Here is a 22,300-nt window from a genome sequence, read left to right as displayed (position 1 = left end):
TTGTTGTTGGGCTTTGTTGGTAATATATAGAAATGCCGATGATTTATGTGGGTTTATTTTATATCCTGCAACTTTGATAAAGTTGTTTATTATTTCAAGTAGTTTTTTACTTGATTCTCTAGGATTCTCTAAGTATATCATCACATTATCTGCAAAAAGTGATAGCTTTGTTTCTTCTTTGCCTATTCTAATTCCTTCCATTTCTTTTTCTTCTCTTATTGCTAAAGCTAACATTTCTAGTACCATATTAAGTAATAGTGGTGATACATTTTGACTTTTTAAGAGTCATTTAATATAACTACATAACAGATAAAATAGATAATAGTATGAGATTGGTTTCTATTTGAATTTGCAGCCCTAAGACAAGATTGGAAGGCTATATCTGTCATTAAAATGGTGTTGAACTTGAAAGGCTTGGGAATTTATTGATATTTTTAGAAAATATTTTGGGTTGTGGAGGATTATTTTATTAATACTGTATATTAAATTTAAAATCCCATGTGTGATTTCAATTCATTTTTCTAGAGCAATGCCTGAAGATACTTACACAGTTAAAGTCAGTGTGGATGGAGTTCCTATCACAAATGACAATATCTGCAGAGGCCATATCAACAGTTGGGCATGTAGCTTCCAGGTGTGTAGATATCTCATCTCTTTTTTAAACGTGGTAGAGAACACAATGCATAAATCAGGTTTAAAATACTAACAAATGAAGTCCTCATTTATTATGATATGATATGATATTATAGAGGATTTTTCCTTATCATTGCAGCAATGTGTCCCAGTAGATAGAGTGCTGGACCTGCAATCAGGAAGACCTGAGTTCAAACTTGGACTCAGGTACTTACTAGCTGTGTGACCCCAGGCAAGTCACTCAAATTCCAACTTTGATTTACCTTAATTTCCTCAACTGTAAAATGAGGATAATTACAGTATCTATCTTACAGGTTGTTGTGAGGACCAATTAAGATAATATTTATAAAGCACAATGACACATAGTAGGTGCTATTTAAATGCTTATTCCCTTCCCTTCTCTTTTCCTATTGTTACTTTCTACACTGTCAGTTGAACCAAAAATGAATCAGAAAACCTGGGCTCTAATCTAATCCTGCCTCCATCATATGCTATGCTTTGTGTGACACTGGTTGAGGCACTTGACTTCTCTTACACTTAATTTTCTTACCTGAAAAATAGGAATAATAGTGTTTTTATTCTTTATCTCACATAGAGTTGTTGTTAGAAAAGTACTTTGCAAAATGCAAAGACCTATGTAAATATGAACCATCATTATCTCTTCATAACATTTTATACGAAGATAGGTGCCTATAGGGTTACCCACACTTAATCATTACGTTTATGAGTATGTCAAATAAAGCCATATATTTTTTAAAAGTTTGACAAAAAGGAAGTTTACTTAACAGGAGCACAAATGGCTATTCAAAAACGGTATAGCAATGGTTCAGGTAGTCCTAGCCACTCTCATGTCCAAATAGAGAAAAGTGTGTGAACTCATATAGCAGTGAAATTTCCCTCAAGGCTAAACGTCTCTGATTCCTCATAGGGTAAGCTTTTTATCCCTTAATTGACTGAAAACCTGTGGCAATGGCTGGATATCTGGTCAGATATCTGGTCTCTTGGGCCAATCAAGTCTTCTAGAGAGTTTTAGGTCCCTTTAGGGAATATTAATTTTGCCCGTGTGGCATGACCCAAGTAAGTATTGTTCTAGTCACATCTTCAAATTGAAGGTATAATTTTGTGATTAACTGAACATTTTAAGGATCTGTCCTTTTTATCCATTATTGGTCAGTCTAGGAAATACAAATGAAAAGAATATTAAACACATGTTTTTACCTAATACCAATTCTTTCCCAGCCTTTGTTTACATAATAATTTTTCCATAGTTGTTATTAATATGGTATCATGTATTTTCCTTTAAATTTAATATATATGTAAATATTTCCTAAGATGCAGTGTGGAATAGTAGCCAGTTTTAGAATTAAGAAGACCTGGGTTCAGATCCTCTCTCTCACACTTAACTGTCTCTGTGACCCTGGTTCAGTCACTTTAGCTCGTAGTGCCTTGGGCAAATCTCTAAGACTCTAACTTGCAAAATAGTTGAGGAACTGAATTTGGTAAATTGAGTTTTCTCATAGGGAATTCCTTTGCTGTATTACAGAATTTTAGTTGTAGACATGAAAATATCTCTGAGACCATCTAATGCAACCCCCTCATTTTATCTATGAGGAAACTGAGGCCCAGTGAGGTCAAGTGTGACTTGTTTAATTCACACAGGTAATGAGTGTTAGAGATGGACTTTGAACCTAGGTTCTCTGACTCCAGAGCCAGAACTCTTTCTACTTTACCACAACTGCCTCAGAAAGAAAAAAAAAATCAATTTGATTAAAAACAAAGAAAAAGACATTGATGGTTCACATCTGTGTCCTTTTTCACAATGATATAACATTCCATTGGAGGCAACTCTCTGAGACTTTGTTACATACACAGCAGGTACCCATAGGTGGAAAGAATTTCTTTATCCATTCCCTTTATTATTGAAATCATAGGTTATTTTTTAAAAATAGCTTTCTATCACAATTTGATTTATCACAATTTGATCAGCTATTGCCAAGTTGTCAGGTATTTTGATTGTATATGACGTTTTACTCATATAAATCTGTTTCAAACATGTTGTATAAACTACTGTTTTTTCTGGGTCAATAGATATAAAAAATTTCATAGCTTTTGTTATATATTTCCAGATTGCTCTTTAGAAAGGTTTAACAAATTTGTTACACTCTGCTCATGCCGTCTTCCAGCTGCTACTACCCTTCTCCCCAAATTACCTTGCATTTTGTTGTATTTGTTTATTTAGGTATATGTTCTTTCCCTTCTTGAGGACAGGGGCAACTTAATTTTGTCTTTTTATTCCCCAGTCTCTAGCACAGTGATTGGCATATAGTGGCAATACTGGTCAATATTAGTATATTGGCTCTTAATAAACGCCATTGATTAATTGATTGGTTGTTGAAAGCTTCTTTCTGTTCTTAGTTAATTCATACTGTCTCCTAGTTTGATTATCATTCTCTTCCTAAATACTCAAAAACAGTTTGCCTCAGATTTGGTGGAAAATTGACATCAACTCACTAGCCTACATCGTGGTTCCATCTTTTCCCCCTTTTAAAAAATTCGAGACATTTGAACATATGCGATCTTCTTATTTGCCACAGTTACTCAACGTTTATTGGCAACAATTTTGTGATCTTATGTCCAGGCCAGTCAGGAGATATTGTCCATGTTCTTAGGCACAGCAAGTATATATAAAGATGAAATAACAATAACACAAGTTTAAAAGGTTTATAAAGGGTTTACGTAAAAAGGTTTATACAAGCAGCATGATATATTTAGCGGGAAAGGAGGAGTCATCTTTATCTGGGGAACCAGGGAAGAATCATAATGACATCTGAGCTGGTCCTTGAAGGGAGAAAATAATTTCGATAGAGAAACTGGGGATAATCTGTTCCAAGTCATAGGGGGAGGGCCTGTGGAAAAGCATAGAACCAATAGAGGGCAGTATGAGATCAGAGAATGATTACTAGTCCAATGTGAAATTTCAAGGTATGGAGAGAAGTAGTAAGACACTAGGATGAGAAAGATTTAGTTGAAGTGAAACCATAGCTGGCTTTGAATGCCAGAATAAGGAGGGTTTTTTTGTGCCCTTTTGGCAAGAAGGATGTACTGTAGGTTTTTGCATGGTGGAGGGATATGGTCAGATGTGCGTACTAGAAAGATTACTTTAGCAGCAGCATGAAGGATGAATTGGAGAGGAGAGAACTTGGAAGTAGGAAAATTAATTAGAAAGCTAAGTAAGAGGTAAAAAGGAGGCAAATAGAGGCAGTAGGAGTGGTAGGTGAAAAGGAGGACAATGGATGTGAAAGATAATGATTGAGTGTAAAAAATGAGGGCTATAGATGAGTCAGAGATGACTCCAAATTTTGGCGTATGGGTGTCTGGAAGGATAGTTGTAACATCAGCAGAAGTAGTAAATTTAGAAGGACAGTCAGATTTTGAGGGAGAAAATGTGGTAACTTTGGAATATGTTGAGTTTCTTTTGAAGCTTGAACATCAAGTAGGAGCTGCTCAGCAGGTATGGAAATTTGAGACAGGGGCTCTGAGGAGAAATTAGGACTGGATGTGTAGCTCTGAGAGTCGTATGCATCAAAGTGAAAATTTAAACCGTTGAAATCGATAAGGTCATTGAGAAAGTGTAGAGAAAGAAGTAAGAAGGACCAAGAAGAGAGTCTTAGGGGGTTACCAAGCTTAAGGAGTAACAGAACAAGAGGGATCAGGCAGCAGGGAAGGAGACCAGAGTGGAGCTGTCAAAGAGATTGGAGGAAAAACCGAGAGGGGAGTATCACAGAATAAAAAGAAGAAGAAAGTATCAAGAAGTGGGAAATAGTCACCAGTGTCAGATGGTATAGAATGGCCAGTGGAGGTTGGTTTTGCATTTATCATATGGAATAAGGCAAGTAGTGAAGCATTAACATAGGTGGGAGAGTATCTTACAGACAAATAAGTGACAAGAAGAAGCATTGGGAGAGGGTCACACACACACTCAGATCTCTAACGATAAGCAAGGTCACCCAGTATATGAGACCATCTAGTCCAAACCCCTCGTTTTAGAGCTAAGCAAACTGAGGACTAAGGAGGTTAGGTGACTTGTCTAAGACTACACAGATAGTAAACATCCGAAGTGGGATTTGAACCCAGGTGATCTCACTCCACAGCCAGTGCTTTTTTTATCTTGCCAAATTGGATGAAATGAACTTAAATGGAGGTGAGGGTGTTGAATAAGAGTGGCAGAGGAAGGCTGTGGATATTCTCAGGCCTTGGATTTCAGGGAAACTATGGCTCTCTCAGCACAGAAACACAAAGTAGGGAACTCAGTTTTAAAATTCAAGTCACATGTAGTCTTAAATAATAATTGACATGAAAATACATTCAAAGGATTAGAATTATCAGGTTAATTACTTCACCTCAGCATTTCAATTTATCTGCATGCTCAATTAAAATAAATATATCTGGACAATTCATATAGTTGAGATTAGTTTTATATACAAATTAGAATATGTAATGTTTAGGAATTGCCAAAGATATAGTGCTTCATATGTATTCTTGTTGCTTTACAGACCAAAAATTTCAGAACTCCAACAATAAGCAACATCACACCTTTGACTGGATTACCAGGTCAGTTATAAAACAACTGAAATGCCTTCATTTTGTCTATAATTTTGTGATATTCTATTTTGTATTATAACCTAACATACATTTAAAATACATAGTTTTAGTTAACCAACACACCTTATCTCTCTATTTCTAGGCTCAATAATAACAATCCAAGGCAGAATCTTCACAGATGTCTATGGAAGTAACACAGCTTTGAGCTCTAATGGAAAAAAAGTTAGGATTTTGAGGTACTTATTTTATCTAGCAACATTCATTTAACTAATAGGCAAGATGCAACATTTCATCAATAATATGTATGATAGGGGTAGCTAGGTGGTGTAGTGGATAGAGCACCAGCCCTGGATTCAGGAGGACCCGAGTTCAAATCTGGCCTCAGACACATAACACTTACTAGCTGTGTGACCCTGGGCAAGTCATTTAACCCCATTGCCTAGCTAAAAAACAAAACAAAACAAAAATAATATATATGATACCATTAAATATGTCTGGAAAATGAAGAGACTGAATGAAATGATTGCCAAGGTACCTTGTGGTTCTAACTTGCTCTGGTATCAAAATGCTTCCACATAGTGTAACATGACCATGAATCCCAGTAGTATTGCAGAAATGAAAATATAGAGGTTGTGAGATGAATGCAATTGACTTGGGGCCTCTGGCCAGTTGTCCTCATTTTCCATCTGAGTCAGCTCCATCTGTCTCTCCTAGGGAAAATAAAAGTGATCTTAATCAAAATCACTTGGAACTAAATCAGTAACATAGCAATAATGGGAATTAGTCTAATTACATTTGAGAGCTGGAAGAGAACTTAGGAATTATTTAGCCCACACATTTTACAGTTGTGGAAACTATACCCAGAGAAACTGGCTGACTATTGCAGCATCACACAGCTAGTTAGTATTAGTGTCAGGGCTGGAGCCCAGTTCTTATGATTCTTAATCCACTGCCCTTTCCACTATACTATGTTGTCTCTAAGAATCATTATAACATATTATCATTTATGATATCAAATATCATATACAATAAATTATCATATATGATACATATCATATATAAGACATGTTATACTATAAGGTATAATATAATAGCATTAAATATTTAAGAGCTAATAGGGGTTTTTAAAGGTTTTTGTTTCAAACAAAAGTGATTATTATAGATTTGGTCCTGGTTCTTTTTTTTTTTTTAACTGCTATGTGTCCATTGTGAATTATGAGGAAGTTTGTCTTGCTTTTTTCTCACTTCACTCTGTTTTGCTATTCTCATTTTTTGTGGAAATCCTTTTTGTTGCCCCCTATACTTACCACACACATATCAGACAGCAGTGAATGGAAAGTAATAATGATAGTGAATCATGCTATCATAGATAAGGAAAGGGACTTAGAGATCATTTAGTCCAGTCATTTTATTTTACAAATGAGAAAGCTGAAAATCAAAGAGGTTAACTATCTTGTCCAAGGTCACATTGATAGTTAATGGTAGAGCTATGACTTGGTCCAGTGCTCTTTATATTAAGGCATAGTAATCAGAATCATATTTGTAATCATAAAAATCTTACTATTGATAATATATAAGAACCCCCAAAGAAGGAGAATTTGGTTATTTGTGATTATGTATGCAGTCAAAAGAAGTCCAATGAAATGACAATTTAAGTTGGATCAAACAAAAAAACAGAAAGCTTGTGCACTATTCATATTACTAATGACAGAATAGTTACATTTGGAATCACTCTGCAAAACTAGAAAGCAAAAGGACTGGCTAATTATTAGCTATTACTGCTAGAATTATTATATAGTTGTATTAGACTAATTCCATCATTATTAGCGCAAGTACTTCAGAGTGTGAATTAAACTAGCAATAAACCTTATCAGCTTCCTCCCTGACATATCTGACCCCATCTTTCTTAGCAGAAAATATCACATATCTACTACCAAAAGATAAGAACATCAACAAGTCACCCACATGTAGACCAAATTCATGTTTATGTACTTTATACAGAGGATTAACTGTTAATGTCATTTACAAAAACCATAAACAGAAGAAAACTTTGAATGTAAAGGAATAACGTAGCAGGATAGTAACTTGTTCCAGGACTGTTTCTATCTGAATCTCAACCAAAAAGATGAGAAAAATGAGGTAATGATGATGTGAAACTGCAAAATCCATGTTGTAAATAATTTCTAATGTCTCTTCTAGCTTTTAAATGTAGTTATGCTAACTAAGATTATTGCTATGATATTAGTATGATTCCAAATGACTGATGATAACTGATAATAACTTAAGCTACATCTCTTGGACTTGAATATAGAAGTGCAAGAAGTAGTAAAGAGATTTGTTTGGTTGGTTAGTTGTGGTTTTCTGAGTAGGAGCATGGAGAACAGAAATCAGAAGAGTGTTTGATAGTTTTTTAAATTAGGAAGAGGAGGTGGGAAATTGTAAAAAGGTTGAGGAATTTCATTAATTTTTAAAATAGGAGAGATACAAAGAACAAATATCATAGATAGCAAGGAAGTTATCTTTATATTTGTTTATTTCAAATGTATTATTATTATTTTTTTTTTTGGCGAGGCTGCCTAGGGTCACACAGCTAGTAAGTGTTATGTGTCAGAGGCCACGTTTGAACTCAGGATCTCCTGACTCCAGGGCTGGTGCTCTATCCACTGTGCCACCTAGCTGCCCCTCAAATTTATTTTTAAGTAGTTAAAAGCAAGATACTGAAATATCTTATTGATTTTTAGGTGGAGGAATTCATTTAGATGTGGGAGTAGAGCAGAAATTTATGGTGAGACAAGTAATGGAGATGAGTAGAGAATGAAGAAGGCGATTTGGTGATTTTAAGAAACATCTCACAAGAGTTTGTGAAAATTCCTCAGAGTTTTTTTTTTTAAGTTTTATTAGGAGAAAAAGAAAGATCAAAAGAAGGAATAGGAGCTTTGTATAGGGTAGATGGAATGACAGCAAGTAACAAAAAAGAGGACACAGAGTTGCTTAGTTTTTGCTTTGTTTCTATTTTCTCTGTTAAAGAGAATGACCTTTGCACTGGAAATGATAAGGGGGAAATGCCTATCAGAGAACTGATACCCCAGATAAAATAAGAGATACAAAGCACTTAGTTGAGCATAGTGAATTCTAGTCATCTGGCCTACATGAACTATGTTCCTGGGTTTTGAAGGAATTAGCAAATGTGATTGCTAAGTCATTGACAGTTGATGTTAGAAAGAACTGGAAAATGTACTAGATATCAAAAGATTGAAGAAAGGTAAATGTCATCCCAGTTTTCACAAAGAAGAGAACCATCTAAAAACTGTAGGACGGTGAACCTGAAATATCTGGAAATATTCTATAAGGGATCATTCAAAAGGTGATCCACAAATGACATAGGTAGGGAAACAATGGCTACGTGGAGCCAGATGGCTTCATCAACAACAAATCACGAGGGGAAGCTAGGTGGTGCAGTGCCAAGAAAGAGCACCAGCCTGAAGTCAGGAGGATCTGAGTTCAAATCTGGCCTCAGACCAAACACTTGAGACTTACTAGCTGTGTGACCCTGGGCAAGTCACTTAACCCCAATTGCCTTAAAAAAAACAACAACAAACCATGCCAGATTAATATAATTTCCTTTTTAAAAAAAACTGAATTATTAAACTTGGATAAGGGAAATGCTGTGAATATAATTTGTCTAGATTTTTTTTAGCATATCTCCTAATAAAGTTCTTATACTATTCTTGTGGAGACTATGGAGAGAGATGGATTATATGTTGACAATTAGATTCAAAACTAGTTGAATGATCAGACTCAAAGAATGATCATTGATGGTTCAGTGTGAGCATGTCAGGTCTTCAGTGGAGTATCCTAGTGATATATACTTGGTCCCATGATTTTTAGCATTTTAAACAAATATTTAGATAAATGCATAGATGGAATGCTCATTAAATTTGCAAATGACAAAAATCTGGGAGAAATAGTTAATGCTATACATGACAAAGTCAAGATCCAAAAGGGTATTGACGGGCTAGAATATTGGGCTGAATTTAATAAGATGAAATTCAGTGGGGATAAATGTAAAGTTTTGTATTTGGGCACTAAAATATATGGTTTTACAAGTATAAGATGGGGGAATTGTGAAGTTGCTCTGAAAAAATATCTTGGGATTTCAGTAGACTGCAAGTTCAATTTGAGTCATTAAAATGATGTAGCAGCCAAAAAAGCTTATGTAAACTTGGACTACGTTGGGATGGAGATGGCTTCCAGTAAAGCGAAGTGATAGTTTTACAGTAGCCTGCCGTTGTCAAATATCACCTGGCATATTATGTTCAGATATGGGCACCATGCTTTGAGAAGGACATTAATAAGATGGAGAGTATTGGAGGAGGGCAGGTAGTATGATGAAGGGCCTTAGTTTCATGTAATATGATGAGAAATTGCAAAAATTGGGCATATTTAGCCTAGAGAAGAAAATTCTCAGGAGAACATTATAGTTCTCTTCAAGTATTTGAAAAGCTGTCATGTGGAGGAAGGATTAGATTTGTTTTATTTGGTTAAAGAAGGCAGAACCAGGAACAATGGGTGAAAGTTGCAAAGAAACAAATTCAGACTTGAAGTCAGGAAAAAAGAAAACTTGGTAAACATTAGTACTGTACAAAAGTGGAATAGGTTGTTTCAAGAAGTGCTGGGCCCTTCCTCCGAGGAAGTCTTTAAGTAAAGGCTGATTGACCACTTATCAAGTATATTATAGTATGGCTTCCTTTTGGGTATGGATTGCCTCTGAAGTTCCTTCCTAATTTCAGATTCTGTGAAGGGAAAGCACAGGACAGAGCTTTCCAGTACATTCACAGTTAGGGAAAACACTATGGATGGTGATCTAGCAAAGGAGAATTAGGAGTGGTCAAACAGTTAGGAGGGGAACTGAGAGAGAACAATGGCACAAAAACCCGAAGAAGGGAGAGTATCTAAGCAATAAGAATAATCAGCAATGTCAAATGCTGTAGATAGGTTAAGAAAGAGCACTAAGCAAAAGCCAGATTTGGTCATTAAGAGATTGCTAGTCACTCAGAGCGAGTAGTTTCAGTCAAATAGTAAAGTCAGAGGCCATGACAAAGGTTTGAGAAGTGGGAAAAGAGAAAGTGGAAGCAACTAGAGTAAGTAAAGCAGAGTATCTTTATTTAGAAGTTTGACTATGAAAGGGAGAAGAAATATAGGATGATAGTTCGAGGAGATGGTAGGGTCATGTATGGGGTTTTTTGGTTTGTTTTTAAGAGTGAAGGAGATTTGCGTAAGTTCATAGGCAATAGGGAGAATCAGTAGATATAGATTGAAGATGAGAGGATGGGATGGATGATTGTAGAAGTAATTTACTAGAAGACTCGAGAGAGATGGGATCTAAGGTACATGTAGATACATTGAATTTAGTGAGAAGGGCCACCTCTTTATTAGAGACTGGAGTAAAGGAGTAAAGAATGGGGTATTTATTCATTCATTCATCCATCCATCCATTCATTCATTTATTTATTTTTGCATTTGTGAGATTTAAAAGGCAGAAGATGAGGGTGCCTGTAGCAAATGTCCTTGATTTTCTTTGCAAGGTTATGGGGCTTGGTCCTTTGCTGAAAGGAAGGAAAGAAAAGTGACATAAGAGAATTGAGGAGAAAAGAGATGTTTTGAGAAGAACAAAAGAATTACCTTGCAGCATTGTGGACCTGATAGGGTTTATATAACAAATTTATTGTGGACTCAATCAGCATGGGTGTGTGACTTTTTCCACCAAGTGAGGTAGGACAGCATTATAGAAGATCATGCTGAAAATAATAAGGAAGATTTACAAAGGTGGGGTTGGGTAATGCAAGGAGAACTGTCAATTGGTATAATTTATTGGATTAAACTTGTTCTTTTTCTCAATTAAAAAAATGTCTAGAGTTTATGTTGGTGGAATGCCCTGTGAGCTTCTCATACCTCAATCAGATAATTTGTAAGTAATATAAAAATGACTTTAAAGAAATTATAATAGCTTTAATAAGTCAATGTAGAAAATATTTTAAATTAAGAAAGTGATTTTTAATATTTCACATAATTCTCTTAGTACTTTATACATAGTATTTGTAAATAGATGAGTGACAGTTGTGTAGAACTAGATATATGTAGATCATGGAGACAAATCTAGTATTAATAAAACATAAAGTATTACCCAGGAAATTAATGCATTTGAAACCATATAATGAATTGTTTCACTTTTGAAAAGAGTATTTTATATTACATATGTATGTGTCATTTTTCAAAAATAAAACAATATTTTTCATATGAATAATATAATAATATTTTTCAAAAATGAATCAGTATTTTTCACATAAGCACTATGAAAAATACTGTTTCAAAAATTGAACATATATGTGAAAAATACTGTTTTATAAATAAAACAATTTTCATTGGGCTATGATTTCTTTAGAATTAATTTTTGGAGACATTCATGTTAATTAATTATATTTTAAGGATTTCATTATATTAAATACTACTTGAATATGTAGACCTTCAACTGGGACTAGGGAATATTTTGATTTTACATAAAATTTTTTAAATACAACTTAATCTGTGATGAACTTTTGTATGATTTGAAATTAATGACTAATTTTGAGAGATACTGCTTGATTTAATATTTATTTACATATGAATTTTATTAGGTATGGTCTAAAACTAGACCATGAAAATGGTGACATGGGCACCATGATTTGTAAAATGACTGGAACCTATATTGGTAAGTGTTGAGTTATTTTTCATCATCTTTTCCTTAAATGCCTCCAAGTATTTACATCATCTCAATCTGTCTCTTCAATTTTCTTCCAACTATATATATTTTTCTCACTTCTTTGCCACCCCTTCTTCCTTTCTTTGGCATCCTTTTAATTCTATGCGCGTATAATCTTTTTCTACATCTTTTATTGTTATAATTCAGTTTCCATATTTTCTTCATTCTTTTCCTATTCTATTGTAATTTCTGTACTATTTTGACTGTTTTTCTGATAGCCTTTTTTAAAAATAGTTTTTGTTTTAATTCTTCCTTTAGTTCTTATTTTGATTCTTTTTACTTCATATACTTTTAATTTATGTACATGTTTCTCCAGCTTTATTTATTTTATCCTTTGATAAAACAGCTTTGTTTTCAGATTTACCTTTCTTCCCTATTATCTTTTCATCAATTTGATAATACACTTAGTTATTTTTCTTCTATCAGCAAAGATGAAACACTGATGGAGAATTTGATTAAATATTCTATTTTTAATTGACAGGTCATCACAATGTCAGCTTCATCTTAGATAGTGATTATGGGAGGTGAGTCATTTCATTATAATAGCATTTTCATGATAGATTTTTATCTGTGGAATGCAAACTTAGTAATGATTTATATTTATATCATGATTTATAAAACTGAAGAACATGTGCCACTCCAAAGAAACTTTAGAGGCTTTAATGACCTCATTTAATATAAAACATGAGCATAACATTTATGCTTATAAATTAAGTATCTAGACCTTGCTGGAAGAAAAGTTTTGGTTTCAGATATTGGGCACAATGTAACATTTGTGATCCTTTTAATTTAATTTTGAATCTGGTTCTATATACATATTTTATTAAAAACTACTGTGTTCAATGAGCTCAGTAATTTTAAGAACAAAGTACTATCCTCTTAGCCAATAATCACTCAATATTAGTTTTAACTATTTTAAAATGTTCAGAAATTCTAAATGTGTTCTAGGGCTCTTAAATTTTATGGAAAATAATTAGCCATTCCTCTAAATTATCAGTCATATAATGTCAAGAGAAGACTACTTTTAGTTATTTTGATTTTAAAAAATTAAGGCTAGTTTCCAATTGCATGCTACTTTAAGAAGTTAAAGAATTCAAAATTATTATAAACTCTTAGAAATATTTCTATTTGCTGAACTCAATATGCTTTTCAGACATAGGATCATTAAACATCATGGATCTGGTGATCTCAGAGCATATGAATATATAGGGGGATACAATTCCCATGTTTGCGTACTATTATAGCTAGGGATTCCAGCCCCTGGAGCCACTGAGTAGGGGTATGTGTCTAAAGTGTTTTGACCATTTCTTTGTATGATTAAAGTAGACTAGAAACAGAGATCATGGGAGTTGTTGAATTTGAAGAATTGAGAGGCCAAAGTATCAAAAGGAGCAGGAGCTGAGATAGAGAAAAAGACTGCAAACCAAGTACTGAACCAATTTGGAAGGAAAGAGGGTGATCTGGAGGTCCACTGAGTATAACAACTGTATGAACAGTCATTTTTCAGTTGTGTCCAATTCTTCGTACTCTGTTTGGGATTTTCTTGGCAAAGATATTGGAATGGTTTGCCATTTCCTTCTCCAGCTTATTTTACAAATGAGTAAACTGAGGTCAACAGGGCTAATTGACTTATCTAGGGTCACACAACTAGTAAATGTCTGAGGTTGGATTTGAACTCTAGAAGATGAATCTTCCTGACTCTAGGGCTAGCACTCTATCCACTGCATTGGAATAGAGATGGCTTCCAGTAAAGAGAAGTGATAGTTTGAAGTAACCTGCCCTTGTCAAATATCACCTGGTATAATATGTTCAAATCAGAATTGGCCTGGTGTCAAGAAGACTCATCTTCATGAGTTCAAATCTGGCTGCAGACACTTACTAGCTATGTGACCCTGGGCAAGTTACTTAGCACTGTTGGCCTCAGTTTCCTCATCTGTAAAATGAGCTGGAGAAGGAATTGCAAACCACTCCAGTATCTTTGCCAAGAAAACCCCAAATGAGTTCATGAAAAGTCAGACACAATTGAAAAATGACTCAACAATAAGAATATTTGAGAGAGGGAAGAGTGTTAGAGAAATCTGCTGGAAAAGATGGCAGGGAATGAAATCAAGGATATGCAAAAAAATTATAACCTTGGCAAGGAAAACAACCATCTCATCTTCAGACTGGAGGGATGATGTCGTTTTAAGATATAGAGAAGAATGGCAAATGGCCCTGAATTTTCCCAGTAAAGTATGAGACAAGGTCCTAAGAATAGGGGAAAGGAGATGTGGAAAGCTTGAAGAGAAAAGAAATGTATTGGAATAGTTTATGAAACAGTTAAAAGACTCAATTAGGAAGGAACAAAAGCCAAAGTAGGTAGAAGCTACCTTTTATCATTTGCTTCAGGCCTGCCAACCTGCGGCCTGCTGTAAGAGGCAAAAAATGTAGAGGATGTTTTCATCTACATTTTTCATGGACCACCCAAAATCCTTTGGTATGCTGTAGCTCATGGGCCGCATGCTATACAGGCCAGGTAGATCATCACTAAAAGGAAATTCTATTTATCTGAAAATCATACTGATTACTAGCTAACCTGTGTTTTTCCAGGTGCTAAAAAAAGTTATCATTTGTCCTAGTAGTTTTCTAAGTATTGAAATTAACTCAGAAATTAACACAATCATTATTTCTCCCCTGTTCAAGTAATAGCCTACATTTCCCCCAAGTGAAGGTAAATTTTAAAGGAGATTGTACTTTCTTTTATAGGAGCTTTCCACAGTTATCAGCATATTTTATCTCCTCTCTTAATAAAATTGCAATGTTTCAGACATATGCAGGTATGTGGCTTTTCTCTTCCAAGTTAACATACACATCTACATAATACCATGACAGAATCAGGGAAAATAAAAATCAGCAGCAGTTATGAAAACAGAACAAAACAACTAAAACTTTATTGTGTGAAGTAACATGAAACCTGCTTGCAGGAAGCTTACTGATGGTCACGTGGAAAAAAACACCTGTATTCTGTGTTGCTTAATTGTTCTCACCCACATCAGAAAGCTCAAATTCATTCTCATGCAAGCAGGAAAAGAGAATTCCTTGCTTAATTCCTATCAATCATTCAACAAGTATGTATTAAGTACTTACTATGTGACAGGCACTCTTCTCCCTCCTCCTCCTCCTCCTCCTCCTGCTCCTCTTCCTTCTCCTTTTTTTTTTCTCCCCAGGCTTCTTGTAGTGGAGGGACTTACTCATAGGTCTTATTCTGTCACTCATTATTACAAGAGTTTTGGCCTGCTTTATTTCCAACCTGGACTGATTTGCCCCTCCCTGAGCACTCTTACCTCCACCTTGCCTCTCCCCCCTCCCCACACTCCTATGAGATCACCATATTGATGTCGGACTTAGTATAGATGCCTAAACACCTGATGAGCTTAGCTCACTACAGTTAAGAACTTCTGAGCTCAAGAAATTGACTAGTCTCAGCCTCCTTGGTAGCTAGGATTATACATTGTGCCACCACACCTAGCAAGAGTTTACAATCTGAAGGGGACTCTTTTTAGAGCCCATGGGGGCAAAGTGATTCTCGGGAATCCTTGGGTTTATTGCAAGAATGTATTCCTTAGTCTAAACTCCATTCAACTAACTTTTTTTTTTTCTTCCATAGAGGTCACTAAAATTTCACCATCACAAGGAAGCGTTCAAGGTGGCACGTTATTGACCATAACTGGACATTTCTTTGACCAGACTGACTCCCCAGTCAGTGTTATTATTGGAGGTATTTTCAGGGTTTTCCAGTACTGTTGTTAAATAAAATTTCATGGGCATAGCAGAGAAGTATGGTTTTATTTTTGAAAACATAATAGAGAAAATAACATTTCTCCAAAAAAAGTTACTTAATAAATGCATTCCAAACATCATGTAGTGGATGGACAAGAGTGGTCTATTTAGGCCATTGTTTAACTCCGGTCACCAAGAAAATTTGGAGAAAAGTATGGTAGTTATTCCATAGCTATCAGGCATGGAACACATCAGCCTCTGAAAAAGAAAACGATTGGGGCAGCTAGTTGGTGCAGTGCATAGAGCTCCAGCCTTGGAGTCAGGAGGACCTGAGTTCAAATCTGGCCTCCGACACTTGACACTTAACTAACTGTGTGACCCTGGGCAAGTCACTTAACCCTGATTGCCTCACCAAAAAAAAAAGCAAAAAAAAAAGCAAAAGAAAACAATAGAAAGCAATGGAGAAGTGCATGTTGTGTGTGAGCAGGTTGTCACATATAACCAATGGGGAAATGTGAAGAAGAATAGGGGTAAAAGATGTCAGCAGGGAAATACATGATTGAAAAAAGATAGGCTTATTATATGGCAAGGATGAAGAAGGATAGGTGGACAACTTGAGTATTCCACTAGTATTCTCATGATGTCAGAAGACAAAAAAGGCTTCTAATACACCAAGTGCCACCCTGAAATAATCATAGAACCCTTCTTTAAGACTTTATAGGCTGATGCTGAGTTTCACCTAAAGGTGGGAGACAATATTGAATTTTCTATGATGAGTTCTATCCTGTATTTTGTGGTCCACTTTCAAGGTGCCATTCCCTTTTTTAAAAAAGACCAGTTTTGAACCAAGAGGTTCCAACTTTTTTAAGAATGAAAAGTTCCTACCTCAATACAGTCATATGGTCCTTTATTGCCCATTTATTAAAGATCTAGTGTTCTAAGTAGAGGCAGCAAAGGGAGGGGGAAAACATTACTATATGGGAACAGTCTCATTCCAAAAATTATTGTGAGGGAACTATCTCATTTAGAAGGTAATGAATTGTCTTTTGAGAATTATATCAGGAACCTCTTACTGCTAGCATAGTTAAGCTTATGTCAAAAGCACTACAGAATTTGTTTTCTTTTAAGACCATATCTACTTTTGCCTAGTTGTTTTATTTTGCCTCTGAAAAATCTAATTTTTATTCTAAATTCTTTCCAGGAAGGAAAATTTATTCTTAAACATAAAGTCATCTCTCTCTCTCCCTCTCTCTCTCTCTCTCTCTCTCTCTCTCTCTCTCTCTGTCTCTCTGTCTCTGTGTGTGTGTGTGTGTGTGTGTGTGTGTGTTTCTCCCAGGGAAGAACTCGGGCTAAATTCGTCATCCTTTTCACCAAAGATCTCTCTGAAGAATTTGTGCCTTAGTTTTTTCCCTAGCCAAACATGCTTAGGATCAGATTCAGAGCTAGAGTGACCTTAGAGTGACCTTAGAAAGCATTTAGTCCACCACCTCTTTTTACAAATGAGGATGCTGAGGCTTAGAGAGTTTAAGCAATTTCCCCAGAGTTGCATTGTTAGGAAGTAGAAGAGCCAGGGACTGAATCCTAGTCCTCTGACTTCTCAGCTACCCTGGTGCTTTCTTATTCATCAGCTTCTTTCTAAAAAACAAAATCTGAGGCCTCCCATTTATTTTGTTTCAAATATTCTTTCATTTTTTAAATTAAATAAAATTTTCATTTATTTTCTTTCAAAAATGAATATTGTAAAACATAGTTCTCCTAAGTAAGAATTAATTTTGTTAAATGTTGTTTCCTAGAACTTGTGAAAATTTCAGATTCAGAATAATTTTAATAAGTTTAGAAAAAAAGAGATAAATATGGATGATTTGTTGGAGGGCATACATAAATTAATTCATTTGTTCAATATAAAATAAACATTTAATGTCTCATTTCTATAATGAACTGTGCTAGGTACTGAGGGAACACACTAAGCCTTCAGGGACTTTAGAATCTAGAAAGGGGAAGAAAGACATGTAATACAAATATGATACAAATTGGAATATATACTTATAAGACAAGTACAAAATGCTGTCGGATCAGCTAAGGAAGGACCCTAGCTTTACTTAGAAGCTGATTTAAATACTCTGATAACTTAATTCTAAAGAATAAAAAGAATAAGTTGTACACCATGCCAGAAATCCACTCCTTCCTCATCTCAAATAACTTGGATGAAGAGTTTCTCCATTTATTCTTTGCTTTGCCTCTGAGTTATGCCACTTTAGGAATTGGACTTGATCCTTCAGTGAAACTGTGCTTCTAGATAAGCTGGGGGTTACATTCTAAAAGCTCACCAGTAACTTTACGTTTTCTACTCTGAATCACTACAGGTCAGAGCTGTGAGGTCCTGAGAGTCACAGAAAATAACATATATTGTAGGACACCACCCAAACCTAGTGTCCTTAAGACTATATATCCAGGTAAGTAGTCGGTCATAAGAAAGAGTAGCTGTTTCTCTATTGACAGAGAGGAGCACATTATATCAACAAAACTAACTGCGATGATTTCTTCAATTGCAAAATTTCCCATAATTTTTCATTAGGATTTCTGCACTGGCTACATTGACTATATGAAATGATGTAGCTGAATCAAAGAAGGGATCATTATACTCATGATTAGTATTAACCCAAAAGTTCATAAAAGTATGCAAAGGATTTGTTTTTCCAAAGTCCTTCCATCTATAACTGCCTGTGGTAAAAATAGAGAAGAGAATAAGGTGTTTGCAGTGTCTTGACTTTTCTGAGCCTTACTTTCTTCATCTATCAAATGAAGAGAGTAGGGCTTACACTGCCTACCTCATGGTTTATTTGCATGTGTGTATTGAACAAAACTCACTTAACTCAGTTGACTACTCTGCAAAATGAGAGTTGGTTTAGATGGACATTGAGGTCCCTTTTATTCCTCAATCTCTGATATTACAACATTAAAAGTATGTTTTCTATCTCAGAAATCAAGCTATAAAATGCAGAGGTGGCCAAATTAGATGAAACAACCTCACCTATAGAGAGGAACCATCGCATGTAAATTCTAAGAAAGTAGAAAGTTATTTTGGAGGAATAGCCTCTGTGTTTTGGAGAGGGATAAATTACTATGCAGCTAGATGGCTCCACTGGGCCTACAGTCAGGAAGACCTGATTTCAAATCCTGGCTCAAATACTTGCTAGCTGTGTGACACCCTGGGCAGATCACTTAACTTCTCTTTGCCTTAATCCACTGCAGAAGGAAATGGCAAACCATTCTAGTATCTTTCCCAAGAAAACCCCATGAACAGTATAATCTATGGGGTCACAAAGAGTTGGATACACCTGAACAACCACAATTTCATTAAGGCAAATTACTTATGTGTATATTTTATACTTTAGTTAAAAGAAATGAAGGCATTACAAAAGAGGATTCTTATTAGATCTGTAGATAAAATTAGGGTTAGAATGGAAATCAAAATAGTTAAGCATCAGTGACAAAGGTACCAAATACATACATGTATATGTATATATGTATGCATGTATGCATATACATATATGTATATACAAATGTACATACGTGTATATGTGTGAAGTAAGGGAATTGGCATTTATATAGCACCTACTATGTGCCTGGCATTGTGCTAAGCACTTTACAAATATTATCTTATTTGATCTTCACAACAACTCTGTGAGGTAGATGCTACTATTATCCCTGTTTTACAGATGAGGTAATTGAAGCAAACAGAGGTTAAGTGATTTACTTGCCTAGGGTCTTACAGCTAGTAATTGTTTGAGGCTAGATCTGAACTCAGGCCTGACATCAGGTCCAGCACCCCCTATCCTCTGTGCCCCCTAGTGCTCTCTCTCTCTCTCTCTCTAGATAGATAGATAGATAGAGATATACAAGTATATTTGTATATATATACACGTAGATCTAGTGCTATACAAGCATATTTGTAAATGTAGTGCTTTTTATAAAATAGAATTTTTAAAAGAATAATTGAATGAGGAAATATTTCTTTCTCAGTTAATCATGCCATTATTTGAAAGCTGGCTGTTTGAGATGCAAGGCCATAGCAAAGGCACCAGCATTTACCCAGTGGCAGCAAACCATAATTACGGTCAAAGTGCTTAAGAGGAGAAAGAAAGCTTCTTGACACTTTAATACGTAACATGATAGTAGTAATGTCATAAGAAATGCAAAGTACAGGCTAATTTTAAATATGTCAGGATTTTATTAAATAAAACTGTTATACTTTTAGGACAAAATATGACCCACACTCCAGCTAATTCCACAAATGTTAGCATTAGTTGGTGCTCATTAGTCAACCAGCTTTAGGTGATTGGAGCACCCTTGAGAAGGAGATGACAGAAAGCGAGTGAGCAAAGACTCTTTTGCCTTGCAGGCTCCTCAGAACCCAATCTAGTCCTGCTGAATTCCTTCATCTGTTGAACTATTTGCTTGGCAAATTGGTGAATGTTTCTGCTCTGGTCCTTGCTTAGCACTTTTCACCCATGGTCCCTTCCTGTGCTTTATAGACTGATTTCTTGGCCAAAGACATGACTTGGAAGTGGTGGGAACTTCTGATTTGTTCCCCTCCTGTTCCTGTCTATCTGCAGAAAGTAGGAACCAAGTCACTATAATATCATAGAATTTTAAGAACTGAAAGGGAGCTCAGTGATTATCTAGTCCAAGGGTTCCAAATTTGAGATCCGTTTACTTCCGAGAGTCCATGGATAGTTTTCAGGGGAATCTGTAAACTTTGATGGGAAAAATACATCTTTATTTTCATTATAATTGGTTTCCCTTGTGATTCTACATATTTTATTTTATCCCTAAAAAGCCCAACGTAATTCTGAGAAGGGATTCATAGGCTTCACCAGACTGCCAAAGGGGTCCATGGTACAGAAAAGTTTAAGAAACCTTGAACCATGTATGAATAACTCATCCCTGAAAAGAATCCATACCATAACAGATCTGTCTGTGGTTATCCAACCTCAGCCTGAAGACCTCCAATGAAGGGGAGCCTCCTGAGATAATATGTTCCACATTTTGGACAGCTCTAAATGGTCAGGATGTTTTCTTGACATCAAGCCTAAATTGATCTCTTTGTAACTTTTGGTTCTGCCCTATGGAACCAAACAGAATAATTCTCATCCCTCTTCTATGTGATAGCCATTCAAATATTTTCAGACAGCTATCATGACATGAGGCAGCTAAGTGGCCCAGTGGCTTGGAGTCAACACTGGGCTTGGAGTCAGGAAGACCCAAATTCAAATTTGGCCTTAGATGCTTACAGTTGTGTGACCCTGGGTAAGTCACTTAACTTCTGTTTGCCTTATCTACTGGAGAAAGAAATGGCAAACCACTCCAGTATCATATGCTAACAAAATTCCATGAGCAATAATGGCATACCATGGTCCATTGGGTCACAGTAAGTCTGACATGACTGAACAACTGAACAGCAACAATCATGCTTTCCCAACATTACCGCAACCCTAGCCAAGTCTTCTTTTCATTAGAGTAAATATCCTTAGTTCTTTCACCAATCCTCATATGACATGAATTCAAGATACTTTACCATCTGGTTGCCCTCTGGATCTTTTGGGGTTCTAATTCTATCATTTGTTTTGTTAGCTATTACTCCTAGATGTGCAAATCTAATAGTGAACCATGTCATAGAAATATTCTACTCTACATATATGGAGATATGGAATGTTCCAAAAATCTTAGTGTAGAGGGGCCAGGTGGCTCAGTAGATAGACTACTGGCCTTGGAGTCAGGAGAGCCTGAGTTCAAATCCGGCCTCAGGCACTTGCCACTTCCTAGCTGTGTGACCCTGGACAAGTCACTTAACCCCGATTACCTCACCAAAAAACAAAACCAAAAACCCTAAAACTTTTAGTGTAGTTTTAAACAATTAAAGCTTTTGGAACCTCCTGTCTGTCTGTGTATATTTATGTATGTGTATGTGTGTATATATATATGTGTGTGTGTGTATATATATATATACATACATATACACATATACTATATGTCTGTACATACACATACCCACACATACATGCATGCACATATACTATGTATATATGCGTGCATACATAGATGTGTACACACATGTAGATACAGACAGACAAGATGTTCCAAAAGTCTTAAAGCAGTTTTAAACTGTTAAAGCTTAAAATTGTACTAAGACTTTTGGTACACCCTGTATATTCATATACATAAACTAGAACATAGTTCACTATTATATCGTGTATATTATTGTGAGTAAAATTGTTGATGCTGTCACAAACCAGAACCAGAATCAAACCTGAGTTCACCAGCAAGGGAGTCTCACCTGCCTGGCCAGAGACTGCCCAAAGGAACAAAAGGACAAAGCTAATATAGGTTTTGATGTAGACAGGTGAATTGAATATGTGGTACCTTAGAATTGGACAAGTTCTATTGCTGGGGGTTAGCAGGGAAGGAATAGAGAGTGTGGTATCCTGTGATTGGCCAGGCCTGTTG

The 22,300-nt window shown here is 35.6% G+C and overlaps 1 protein-coding gene across 1 annotated transcript in view; it reads left to right on the top strand.

The window, feature by feature from the left end:
• PKHD1L1 (PKHD1 like 1) overlaps positions 1 to 22,300 on the top strand; it is a 201,501-nt gene that overhangs the window by 23,824 nt on the left and 155,377 nt on the right. Inside the window, exons 4-12 of the mRNA XM_027854060.1 lie at positions 526 to 634; positions 5,187 to 5,244; positions 5,378 to 5,471; positions 11,150 to 11,203; positions 11,910 to 11,983; positions 12,516 to 12,558; positions 14,780 to 14,850; positions 15,681 to 15,791; positions 18,157 to 18,246. Of these exons, the coding sequence (XP_027709861.1) occupies positions 526 to 634; positions 5,187 to 5,244; positions 5,378 to 5,471; positions 11,150 to 11,203; positions 11,910 to 11,983; positions 12,516 to 12,558; positions 14,780 to 14,850; positions 15,681 to 15,791; positions 18,157 to 18,246 (704 nt within the window). The remainder of the gene's footprint in view (positions 1 to 525; positions 635 to 5,186; positions 5,245 to 5,377; positions 5,472 to 11,149; positions 11,204 to 11,909; positions 11,984 to 12,515; positions 12,559 to 14,779; positions 14,851 to 15,680; positions 15,792 to 18,156; positions 18,247 to 22,300) is intronic.

Source organism: Vombatus ursinus, unplaced genomic scaffold, assembly GCF_900497805.2.
Source record: "Vombatus ursinus unplaced genomic scaffold, bare-nosed wombat genome assembly UNPS02010284.1, whole genome shotgun sequence".
Taxonomy (NCBI): Eukaryota; Metazoa; Chordata; class Mammalia; order Diprotodontia; family Vombatidae; genus Vombatus; species Vombatus ursinus.
Note: the sequence above shows the minus strand (reverse complement) of the source record. Positions and strands in the feature narration are given on the sequence as shown.